Below are 13,680 nucleotides of genomic sequence, written 5' to 3'. Positions count from 1 at the left end.
TACTCTATGGTGAGGGACGGATATGGCCAAACCTTCAGTACTCTATGGTGAGGGACGGAGATGGACAAACCTTCAGTACTCTATGGTGAGGGACGGAGATGGCCAAACCTTCAGTACTCTATGGTGAGGGACGGAGATGGACAAACCTTCAGTACTCTATGGTAAGGGACGGAGATGGACAAACCTTCAGTACTCTATGGTGAGGGACGGAGATGGCCAAACCTTCAGTACTCTAAGTTGAAGGACGGAGATGACCAAACCTTCAGTACTCTAAGTTGAGGGATGGAGATGGCCAAACCTTCAGTACTCTATGGTGAGGGACGGAGATGGCCATGGTTCAGTACTCTATGGTGAGGGATGGAGATGGCCAAACCTTCAGTACTCTATGGTGAGGGACGGAGATGGCCAAGGTTCAGTACTCTATGGTGAGGGACGGAGATGGCCAAGATTCAGTACTCTATGGTGAAGGACGGAGATGACCAAACCTTCAGTACTCTATGGTGAGGGACGGAGATGGCCAAACCTTCAGTACTTTATGGTGAGGGACAGAGATGGCCAAACCTTCAGTACTCTATGGTGAGGGACGGAGATGGCCAAACCTTCAGTACTCTATGGTGAGGGACGGAGATGGCCAAACCTACAGTACACTATGGTGAGGGACGGAGATGGCCAAACCTTCAGTACTCTATGATGAGGGACGGAGATGGCCAAACCTACAGTACTTCAGTGCTTCTACACCTGCATTGCTTGCTGTTTGGGGTTTTAGGCTGGGTTTCTGTACAGCACTTTGAGATATCAGCTGATGTACGAAGGGCTATATAAATAAATTTGATTTGATTTGATTTACACTATGGTGAGGGACGGAGATGGCCAAAGTTTTAGCGGTACGATTTGCTACAATCTGATGGTAGTTTGAGTTCAACCAGAGAAGGATGGATGCTACTGTACTGTCTAATGAGAGATACGCTTAAATGTACTGTGAACAAGACACAGACCATCAATGTTTATACTGTGTGTCTTCTAGTTCTGGGCATTGATTCGACTCAACTGGGCATTGACTTGACTCGACTCAACTGGGCATTGACTCGACTCGACTCAACTGGGCATTGACTCAACTCTACTGGGCATTGACTCGACTCAACTGGGCATTGACTCGACTCGACTCAACTGTTCAAAATGAAAGAACAGCCTCTACTCACATGAAAATAATCATTGAGTAAATGAGAGAGAAATATTGGGAATGAGGGAGGGAGGGAGAGAGAGGGAATGAGAGAATGAAAACAGGAAACACACAAGAGATGATAACCGCTAGTAAACCCTGACACTGATCAAACACTACAGATAAACAAATGTGTGCTACTACTGGTCAGGGTAATGTGGCTTGTTTTTGTCTTGTTTTTGTTTTTGGGGTGACCATGGACAGGTTCTTCCAATCCTGTCGTCAGCGTATCTTTAGACAGAGCTCGTGTGCTATTTACAAATCAAACCCTTCCGAGAACATAACGTACAGGGAGTTAATGGGTCAACAGAAATGGAAGGATAAGGAACGATGAGGTTACTGTTGGTCAGGACAACATATCTTTCCCCCGATAGTGACAGAAACAGAGAGATAGAGAGTGAAACTGAGGTTACTATATTGCCCATGACAGACCCTCTTTATCTTTCTCCCCTACTGTACTGCAATGGCTGATCATCGTATCTTAAGACAGAGCTCAACTATGTACAAGTCCAATCCCCTATAAAGATAATACAGACAGTACAGGCAGTCAAGGGATGAGGAGCACGATCCCTCTGAAAAAAAAACTCTGAATCTGTCCTCTACCATCTCCCTATGGGTCCACAGAGTTACTGCAGGGGGTCTGCAAAATTTTTTTGGGGGGGGGGTATTTATTTTTTATTTTTTTGTGGAAAAATATTAGTTTGGGATTTTTTGATGTGAAAAATTATTATTTTATGAATATCAACAACAGAATACCATTGTGGATGCACTTTTTATGTCTCTGCGTCCAGTAGGAAGGAAGTTAGAGGTAGTGTCGTGACGTTGTATTAGTTAATGTGACGACTGTTGTTCATCGAATGGTTAAAGTTTCTAATTGCGTGATTAACTGAATCAAGCAATTATTAACTCATTAACCTGGGGCACCATGGGAAAACTAGTTTTTATTGAGGTTCTATTTCCCAAATGAACTCAAAGAATATCAGAATATCGATTTTACAACAGCCTCTAATTAACCAGTTGCCTCTACCATCTCGTTCTGAACGTCGTATAGCCCGTGAATCTGCACGGACCCGGGTCTCACCAATGAGTTCGTACCACACCAATCTTAGTTGAATATTTATTTACTAAAAAGCTAAAATGATGATAAAAGATACACATAAACAAAACACATTATAGGCTATTGATTAGAACTTAGTATAACGGGCCAACACACTATGGCGCGTTTTACCCACAATGAGGATTTCAAAAGAGAGAGAAAAACAGAAAGTACACAAGAGAAATATACATTTGGGTGAATTTGTCAGCTATGCTATTCTAACCCTAGCCTTGCCCCAAACTGCCGCTCTTATGGGTCAGAGTATAATGATGTAATTACGTGGGGAAGATCTCCGAGGATTCTCTGCGTGGACCGTTCAGCTGTTCGATGACGCACTTCTCCTGCGCACCTCCCTGATCGTCCTCATAATATCATTTTGCTTTAGGAGTCTGTTCCCTCACCCTTTGCTCTGGGAGGGGTCTTCTGAGGACAGACAGCTCTGTGGCTCATAGCTCACAGCATAGGAATGAAACCCTTTAGATACCACGATTCGATGGGAGATGGAGGCTAGGTGGTTCGACTTGAATTCACCCGCTTAAACACAGCTACTCATCCGTAGCTTGGGTAGAAAAGGATTTCTTTGTCCTCAAACTTGCTCTGGGTTCGTTGACTTTTTAGACCTTGCTGCAGCTGCGGTCACGTAGTCCTCCTGTAAATTCTATACTCACAGGTTTTATACCCTTGGGTCAGAAGAGGGCGTAACTGCCTTTAGGGCAATTCTCTGGGCGTACCAAGTTAATGAGGCAAGGTCTAGATTTTATTCAAATCCAATTTTAGACAATCTTCCCCAAAACATTCACTTTGATTTGGATATTTTCCACACAACGTACAATGTATAAACATCAAACATATACTAGGAAAACCCTTCACATTACAATGTTTTCGTAATAACATCATCTATTAACCTTTAATAACAAAACAAAAATGACATACATTTTCATATTCCATCTATCGTCATGACCACCATTGTGGCTGACGGAAACCATTGTTCCAAAGTCCTTTTATTTCATGTTTAATGTTCTGAGGCTGGTTCTCCATAGTAACAGGATAAAGGAATTTGTCTGTGGCCTGAGATTTACCAGGGGCGTGAGGGGTCATAAAACCCCACACATCTTCAGACCACTAGATCTCTCCTCCTCTGTTGGGGTTGAGAGATAATCTGTAGGGTTGTGTCTCCTGTAATCTGACCTGATCAGGACAGTCATGACAGTAGTTTCAGGAGCCAATACTTAATAGCGTTAGCTGTTCCTGTTCATCTGACTCTGGGGAAATAGATAAATGGCTTCATTGCCAACATGTATTTTTTCCCTCTTCTTGGCGCACCCATCCCGTTAGCGGGATCATTTTCGTCAACATCCGCTGAATTGCAGAGCGCCAAATTCGAATTAAATTACTAAAGATATTTAATTTTCATGAAATCACAATGAAATCACAAATCACAAGTGCAACAGCTTAGCTTGTTGTTAATCCACTTGGCGTGTCAGATTTCAAAAAAGCTTTACAGCAAAAGCTATCCAAGCGTTTATGTTAGGACATCTCTCTCAGCAGACAAAACATTACACACAGCTAGCGGCAAAGTAGATTGGTCCCGAAAGCCAGAAAAACAATAAAAATGAATCGCTTACCTTTGATGATCTTTGGATGTTTGCACTCACGAGACTCCCAGTTACATAATAAATGTTCCTTTTGTTCCATAAAGATTATTTTTATATACAAAATACCTCCATTTGGTTGGCGCATTTGCTCAGAAATCCACAGGCTCGAGCGGTCACGACAGGGCGGTTGAAAATTCCAATGGGCATCCATAAAGTACGTAGAAACATGTCAAACGTTTTTTATAATCAATCCTCTATAATATTTCAACCGGACCGTAGCTTTTTCAATAGGAGAGAGAGAAAATGCTGTTGCGCATGCAAAACTCTGCTGGCACCCAGCCATCCACTGACGCAATGTGTCTTTCTCGCAAATTTTTCATAATAAAACCCTGAAACTATGTCTAAACTACTGTTGACACCATGTGGAAGCCATAGAGAAAATAATCTGGTTGATATCCCTTTAAATGGAGGGAAGGCATGCAATGGAACAGGAACATTTGTTTCTCTTAGGCACTTCCTTTTTGGATTTTCCTCAGGTTTTTGCCTGCAATAGCAGTTCTGTTATACTCACAGACAATATTTTGACAGTTTTGGAAACTTTAGAGTGTTGTCTGTCCTAGTCTAACAATTATATGCATATTCTAGATTCTGGGCCTGAGAAATAGGCAGTTTCATTTGGGTACGTTTTTCATCCAAACATCAAAATACTGCCCCCTACACTCAACAGGTTTTAACATGGAGGAAATTCATTGGGGCTAATTACAGGGCCGTCTAATGGTTGTTTTTGTGATGGAAGGACAGCTTCAGTGTCAACTTACGATCAACACCAGATAGAAAGCATACAGAAAGGATATTGAACTATATATATATATACTGTATATGCTGTATATGTTTAATAATACCATCTTTGAGAAATAACTATGAAATAAAAGCTAGACTGCAAAAAAAAATTGGCAAAAGAAAAAATAAATTGCCGTTCAGAGCACATTAGCTTTAAAACTACAAAATTGTCTCTCCTCTCCATGCCAAATAAGCCCCCCCCCCCCCAAAAGAAAAATTGCAGCTCAATGGAAAAATGTGTAGAATAGCATTACAAAAGCTAAATTAATCCAGTTGCTAAGATACATTTATAGGTAAAAGACTATATTAGAGTTGACACTTCCACTTACAATGAACAGTGGGGGAGGTCGAAATAATTAAACTGTCTACAAAATCTATTCATTTTAAAATGTTGATTACTACAGTACAGAACTGCTAGTTATAGGATCCCAAAGGATGTTTCCCTATATCTTTATAAGACAGCCATCTTCTCTTTCTGGTTATTTATGCTTTAGATAAGGGTTTTTAACTTTTTATTTTCACAAGATTCGGGGGCTACAAGTACAAGTGTGTCTATATTTGTGTAATACACTTTAAAAGCTATAGGAGATTATAGTCAATGGGTTGGGTCTGTAACAGGTGCTGTCTTCATTCATACACGTGTTCGAATCTAATCTGTTTCTCCTTCAGGTTCCTCCAGCAGGGCAATACCTATACAGAACCCATCCCTGCGTCTTGACCCGGAGGTGCCATGGCAACAGACAGCAACAGACTTGGAGACACCACGGCCACAGAGACAGCCACCAGATTGGTGCACCGAAACATTAACAACACCAACGCTGTAGAGACCGACAGCTCTATCTCCAGTGGAGAGGTCACTAACCATGGTGAGCAGTTAGTCAACACAGAGGCAACACACTATCCTCCATACCATCATCATCGTCATCATCACAGATTGTTCACATCCTGTATGTAATAGATGTTACAGTAGGCTAGCTACCATTAACTGTTGATTTCTGTGTGCAGTGGAGAAGCACGCTGAGGATCTGATGCAGTGGAAGAGGCATGTGGAGGTCGGTACACTGATGTCTCTATTGTACCTAGATGCCACTTATCAAGCAGAGTAAAGGACTCTGTTTATATGTGCCAACCTGCCAATCTTTCAACCTATGCTGTGTGTGTGTGTGTGTGTGTGTGTGTGTGTGTGTGTGTGTGTGTGTGTGTGTGTGTGTGTGTGTGTGTGTGTGTGTGTGTGTGTGTGTGTGTCCTGTGCAGCGAGTAAAGAGTAAGGTGCTGGACCAGATTCAGGGGCATCTTAGCGACCTGCTAGACAAGGCCCTGACTGAATCTGTCCAGACATTTACGCAGAATGAGAACCATGTCAACAACAACCATGTCACCAGAGACGGGACAGTCACCACCACTAACAACAACGAAAACTCACACAGGTTAGGACAGCTTTGATAATGATGTACTGTACTGTACTACACTAGAATACATTACACTGTACTGTACTACACTAGAATACATTACACTGTACTGTACTACACTAGAATACATTACACTGTACTGTACTGTACTACACTAGACTACATTACACTGTACTGTACTACACTAGAATACATTACACTGTACTGTACTACACTAGAATACATTACACTGTACTGTACTGTACTACACTAGACTACATTACACTGTACTGTACTGTACTACACTAGACTACATTACACTGTACTGTGCTGTACTACACTAGACTACATTACACTGTACTGTACTGTACTACACTAGACTACATTACACTGTACTGTACTGTACTACACTAGAATACATTACACTGTACTGTACTACACTAGAATACATTACACTGTACTGTACTACACTAGAATACATTACACTGTACTGGACTACACTAGAATACATTACACTGTACTGTACTACACTAGAATACATTACACTGTACTGTACTACACTAGAATACATTACACTGTACTGTACTACACTAGAATACATTACACTGTACTGTACTGTATTACACTAGAATACATTACACTGTACTGTACTGTACTACACTAGACTACATTACACTGTACTGTACTGTACTACACTAGAATACATTACACTGTACTGTACTGTACTACACTAGACTACATTACACTGTACTTTACTGTACTACACTAGAATACATTACACTGTACTGTACTGTACTACACTAGAATACATTACACTGTACTGTACTGTACTACACTAGAATACATTACACTGTACTGTACTACACTAGACTACATTACACTGTACTGTACTGTACTACACTAGACTACATTACACTGTACTGTACTGTACTACACTAGACTACATTACACTGTACTGTACTACACTAGAATACATTACACTGTACTGTACTACACTAGAATACATTACACTGTACTGTACTACACTAGAATACATTACACTGTACTGTACTGTACTACACTAGACTACATTACACTGTACTGTACTGTACTACACTAGACTACATTACACTGTACTGTACTACACTAGAATACATTACACTGTACTGTACTGTACTACACTAGAATACATTACACTGTACTGTACTACACTAGAATACATTACACTGTACTGTACTGTACTGTACTACACTAGAATACATTACACTGTACTGTACTACACTAGAATACATTACACTGTACTGTACTACACTAGAATACATTACACTGTACTGTACTGTACTACACTAGACTACATTACACTGTACTGTACTGTACTACACTAGACTACATTACACTGTACTGTACTACACTAGAATACATTCCACTGTACTGTACTACACTAGAATACATTACACTGTACTGTACTACACTAGAATACATTACACTGTACTGTACTGTACTACACTAGAATACATTACACTGTACTGTACTGTACTACACTAGACTACATTACACTGTACTGTACTGTACTACACTAGAATACATTACACTGTACTGTACTGTACTACACTAGAATACATTACACTGTACTGTACTGTACTACACTAGAATACATTACACTGTACTGTACTGTACTACACTAGACTACATTACACTGTACTGTACTGTACTGTACTACACTAGAATACATTACACTGTACTGTACTACACTAGAATACATTACACTGTACTGTACTACACTAGACTACATTACACTGTACTGTACTGTACTACACTAGAATACATTACACTGTACTGTACTACACTAGAATACATTACACTGTACTGTACTGTACTACACTAGACTACATTACACTGTACTGTACTATAATGTACTATACTGTACTATACCATACTGTATGGATGACAACACATAGTTTAGGATCTATGTGTGAGGTTGGGCCCAGTTTCTCCTGGTCATCTCCCTGCTATGTCCATGGAGGTCCCTGTAGATGTTTGTATGAAAGTGACTGTAGCGGTTGATCTTCTCATGTTGATTTCATCTTCTTTATTCATTTCAGAACCCACACGGAAAAGGATGGAAAAGTATTTATGGACAGACACTCCATTCTAGAGTTAGTTCATTTGATTTAAACAGACGCTCCATTCTAGAGTTAGTTCATTTGATTTAAACAGACACTCCATTCTAGAGTTAGTTCATTTGATTTAAACAGACGCTCCATTCTAGAGTTAGTTCATTTGATTTAAACAGACGCTCCATTCTAGAGTTAGTTCATTTTATTCTATTATGAGTGGCCTTAAACTGAACCTGATCCATTAGATATATTAGAATGTAGGTACATCATGTATTTACATGTGAATCCTCTTGACCTTGTCATTGTGAATTAGTTTATTGTACCTCTAGTTTAAGTTTACCTAGAGTGTGTACTCCAGGTAAGCTTATCGATCATGCAACACCATTATATGATGGGATTCATCTCAAACAAACAAACAAACTAACACAGGACACTAGACATGAACTTAATGCTTTGTACACTTTCCACTAGAGAGAATGTACTGTCCACATGACACAATATTGTGCTATCATGCAACACCATTGTATCAATCAATTGTGTCGTATGGACAGTACATCGTCTCTACTGGGAAAAACATTCATTTCATGTCTAGTTTCCTGTGTTTGTTTGAGCTGTTTGAGACTAGTCACGTCAGAATAATGTAATACTGTAAATGATAGTGAGATGAATCCTGTCAGAATAATGTAATACTGTAAATGATAGTGAGATGAATCCTGTCAGAATAATGTAATACTGTAAATGATAGTGAGATGAATCCTGTCAGAATAATGTAATACTGTAAATGATAGTGAGATGAATCACATCAGAATAATGTAATACTGTAAATGATAGTGAGATGAATCACATCAGAATAATGTAATACTGTAAATGATAGTTAGATGAATCCTGTCAGAATAATGTAATACTGTAAATGATAGTTAGATGAATCACATCAGAATAATGTAATACTGTAAATGATAGTTAGATGAATCCTGTCAGAATAATGTAATACTGTAAATGATAGTTAGATGAATCACATCAGAATAATGTAATACTGTAAATGATAGTTAGATGAATCACATCAGAATAATGTAATACTGTAAATGATAGTTAGATGAATCACATCAGAATAATGTAATACTGTAAATGATAGTGAGATGAATCCTGTCAGAATAATGTAATACTGTAAATGATAGTTAGATGAATCACATCAGAATAATGTAATACTGTATATGATAGTGAGATGAATCCTGTGTGTTCCTCCACAGTGATCTGTTTGAGATCAACCACATTCGGACCATCTACCACATGTTCATCTCAGTGCTCTTCCTCTTCATCATCAGTACACTGGCTGTGGACTACATCGACCAGGGCAGGTGTGTGTGTGTAGGGTGTGTGGGTGCATGCATACGGAAATGACGTCACGCTGCTTGCTTAGTGAGTTGTGCTTTCTCCTGATTCGGCTCACACCGAGGCTCAAACACAGGACCGCTGCCTTGCTAGCACACGTGAACGCCCTCCCGAAGCGTCTTACCAGTCGCGTCACGCAAAAACCTAGCTATTCGTTGACGCAATCGGGGACACATCAGGCTAAGGAGTAAGTTTCACATATCAAATCAAATCAAATCAAACCTTATTTATCACATGCGCCAAATACAACAGGTTTAGATCTTACCGTGTAAAGCTGACTTACAAGTCCTTTAACCAACAGTGCAGTTCAAGAAAGAGTTAAGAAAATATTTACCAAAGGAACTAAAATCAAAAATAATAAAAAGTAACACAATAAAATAACAATAACGAGGCTCTATACAGGGGGTACCAGAACAGAGTCAATGTGGAGGCTATATACAGGGGGTACCAGAACAGAGTCAATGTGGAGGCTATATACAGGGGGTACCAGAACAGAGTCAATGTGGAGGCTATATACAGGGGGTACCAGAACAGAGTCAATGTGGAGGCTATATACAGGGGGTACCAGAACAGAGTCAATGTGGAGGCTATATACAGGGGGTACCAGAACAGAGTCAATGTGGAGGCTATATACAGGGGGTACCAGAACAGAGTCAATGTGGAGACTATATACAGGGGGTACTGGTACAGAGTCAATGTGGAGGCTATATACAGGGGGTACCAGAACAGAGTCAATGTGGAGGCTATATACAGGGGGTACTGGTACAGAGTCAATGTGGAGGCTATATACAGGGGGGTACCGGTACAGAGTCAATGTGGAGGCTATATACAGGGGGTACCGGTACAGAGTCAATGTGGAGGCTATATACAGGGGGTACTGGTACAGAGTCAATGTGGAGGCTATATACAGGGGGTACTGGTACAGAGTCAATGTGGAGGCTATATACAGGGGGTACTGGTACAGAGTCAATGTGGAGGCTATATACAGGGGGTACTGGTACAGAGTCAATGTGGAGGCTATATACAGGGGGGTGCTGGTACAGAGTCAATGTGGAGGCTATATACAGGGGGTACTGGTACAGAGTCAATGTGGAGCCTATATACAGGGGGTACTGGTACAGAGTCAATGTGGAGGCTATATACAGGGGGTACTGGTACAGAGTCAATGTGGAGGCTATATACAGGGGGTACTGGTACAGAGTCAATGTGGAGGCTATATACAGGGGGTACTGGTACAGAGTCAATGTGGAGGCTATATACAGGGGGTACTGGTACAGAGTCAATGTGGAGGCTATATACAGGGGGTACCGGTACAGAGTCAATGTGGAGGCTATATAAAGGGGGTACTGGTACAGAGTCAATGTGGAGGCTATATACAGGGGGTACCGGTACAGAGTCAATGTGGAGGCTATATACAGGGGGTACTGGTACAGAGTCAATGTGGAGGCTATATACAGGGGGTACTGGTACAGAGTCAATGTGGAGGCTATATACAGGGGGTACTGGTACAGAGTCAATGTGGAGGCTATATACAGGGGGTACTGGTACAGAGTCAATGTGGAGGCTATATACAGGGGGTACTGGTACAGAGTCAATGTGGAGTCTATATACAGGGGGTACTGGTACAGAGTCAATGTGGAGGCTATATACAGGGTGTACCGGTACAGAGTCAATGTGGAGGCTATATACAGGGGGTACTGGTACAGAGTCAATGTGGAGGCTATATACAGGGGGTACTGGTACAGAGTCAATGTGGAGGCTATATACAGGGGGTACTGGTACAGAGTCAATGTGGAGGCTATATACAGGGGGTACTGGTACAGAGTCAATGTGGAGGCTATATACAGGGGGTACTGGTACAGAGTCAATGTGGAGGCTATATACAGGGGGTACTGGTACAGAGTCAATGTGGAGGCTATATACAGGGGGTACTGGTACAGAGTCAATGTGGAGGCTATATACAGGGGGTACTGGTATAGAGTCAATGTGGAGGCTATATACAGGGGGTACCAGTACCGAGTCAATGTGGAGGCTATATACAGGGGGTACTGGTACAGAGTCAATGTGGAGGCTATATACAGGGGGTACCGGTACAGAGTCAATGTGGAGGCTATATACAGGGGGTAACAGTACCGAGTCAATGTGGAGGCTATATACAGGGGGTACCGGTACAGAGTCAATGTGGAGGCTATATACAGGGGGTACCAGTACCGAGTCAATGTGGAGGGTATATACAGGGGGTACCAGTACCGAGTCAATGTGGAGGGGTACAGGTTAGTAATGAGACTATATACAGGGGGTACTGGTACAGAGTCAATGTGGAGGCTATATACAGGGGGTACCGGTACCGAGTCAATGTGGAGGCTATATACAGGGGGTACCGGTACTGAGTCAATGTGGAGACTATATACAGGGGGTACAGGTTAGTAACGAGACTATATACAGGGGGTACCGGTACCGAGTCAATGTGCGGGGGTACAGGTTAGTAATGAGTAATCCTGGATGGCAGGATGCTTGGCTCCAGTGATGTATTGGGCCATACGCACTACCCTCTGTAGGACATTATGGTCAGATGCAGAGCAGTTGCCATACCAGGCTGTGATGCAACCGGTCAGGATGCTCTTGATGGTGCAGCTGTAGAACTTTTTGAGGATCTGGGGACCCATGCCCAATCATATGAGCCTGCTGAGGGGGAAAAGGTGTTGTCGTGCCCTCTTCACGACTGTCTTGGTATGTTTGGACCATGGCAGTTCGTTGGTGATGTGGACACCAACGAACTTGAAACTCTCGACTCGCTTCACTCGCTTCCAGCCCCGTCGATGTTAATGGGGGCCTGTTCGGCCCGCCTTTTCCTGTGGTCCACGATCAGCTCCTTGGTCTTGCTCACATTGAGGGAGAGGTTGTTGTCCTGGAACCACACTGCCAGGTCTCAAACCCATTCCTGTAGACTGCGTCATCGTCGTTGGTAATCAGGCCACTACCACTATTGTGTCGTCAGCAAATATAAGGATGGTGTTGTAGTTGTGTTTGGCCACGCAGTCGTGGGTGAACAGGGAGTACAGGAGGAGACTAAACACGAAACCCTGAGGGGCCCCAGTGTTGAAAATCATTGTGGCAGACGTGTTGTTGCATACCCTTACCACCTGGGGGTGGCCCATCAGGAAGTCCAGGATCCAGTTGCAGAGGGAGGTGTTTAGTCCCAGGGTCCTTAGCATAGTGATGAGCTTCATGGGCACTATGGTGTTGAACGCTGAGCTGTAGTCAATGACCAGCTTTCTCACATAGGTGTTTCTTTTGTCTAGGTGGGAAAGGGAAGTTTGGAGTGCGATTGAGATTGTGGATCTGTTGGGGCTGTTTGCAAATTGGAGTTGGTCTAGGGTATTCGGGATGATGCTGTCTCCCTTCATCCATCCTCCTGCCCTATTTCTCTGTCTTCCTTCATTCTCATCCTCCTCCTCTCTTCCTCTGCCTCCCTTCATCCTCCTCTCTTCCTCTGTCTCCATTCTTCTCCTCCTCTCATCTTCTGTCTCCCTTCATCCTCCTCTCTTCCTCTGTCTCCCTTCATCCTCCTCTCTTCCTCTGTCTCCCTTCATCCTTCTATCTTCCTCTGTCTCCCTTCATCCTTCTATCTTCCTCTGTCTCCCTTCATCCATCCTCCTGCCCTATTTCTCTGTCTCCCTTCATTCTCCTCCTCCTCTCTTCCTCTGTCTCCCTTCATTCTCCTCCTCCTCCTCCTCTCATCTTCTGCCTCCCTTCATCCTTCTATCTTCCTCTGTCTTCCTTCATCCTTCTATCTTCCTCTGTCTCCCTTCATCCTTCTATCTTCCTCTGCCTCCCTTCATCCTTCTATCTTCCTCTGCCTCCCTTCATCCTTCTATCTTCCTCTGTCTCCCTTCATCCTTCTATCTTCCTCTGTCTCCCTTCATTATCCTCCTCCTCCTCTCATCCTCTGTCTCCCTTCATCCTTCTATCTTCCTCTGCCTCCCTTCATCCTTCTATCTTCCTCTGTCTCCCTTCATCCTTCTATCTTCCTCTGTCTCCCTTCATTCTCCTCCTC

General features: G+C 42.4%; 1 protein-coding gene across 2 annotated transcripts in view; it reads left to right on the top strand.

Annotated features, from left to right (window-relative positions):
* The window catches only part of soat2 (sterol O-acyltransferase 2), a 40,012-nt gene that overhangs the window by 1,716 nt on the left and 24,616 nt on the right, over positions 1-13,680 (top strand). Inside the window, exons 2-7 of one of the 2 annotated variants that reach the window (XM_031824726.1) lie at positions 5,420-5,616; positions 5,756-5,802; positions 6,005-6,177; positions 8,220-8,254; positions 8,331-8,349; positions 9,482-9,589. In XM_031824726.1, coding sequence (XP_031680586.1) covers positions 5,481-5,616; positions 5,756-5,802; positions 6,005-6,177; positions 8,220-8,254; positions 8,331-8,349; positions 9,482-9,589 — 518 coding nt within the window. In that variant the 5' untranslated portion in view covers positions 5,420-5,480. Of the gene's footprint in view, positions 1-5,419; positions 5,617-5,755; positions 5,803-6,004; positions 6,178-8,219; positions 8,274-8,330; positions 8,350-9,481; positions 9,590-13,680 lie in introns of both variants that reach the window. The other variant, XM_031824692.1, reaches the window with a different exon arrangement.

The sequence above is a fragment of the Oncorhynchus kisutch genome, linkage group LG1 (assembly GCF_002021735.2).
Source record: "Oncorhynchus kisutch isolate 150728-3 linkage group LG1, Okis_V2, whole genome shotgun sequence".
NCBI classification, from domain to species: domain Eukaryota; kingdom Metazoa; phylum Chordata; class Actinopteri; order Salmoniformes; family Salmonidae; genus Oncorhynchus; species Oncorhynchus kisutch.
The sequence above is the reverse complement of the archived record's forward strand: the minus strand, read 5'-3'. Positions and strand labels throughout refer to the sequence as shown.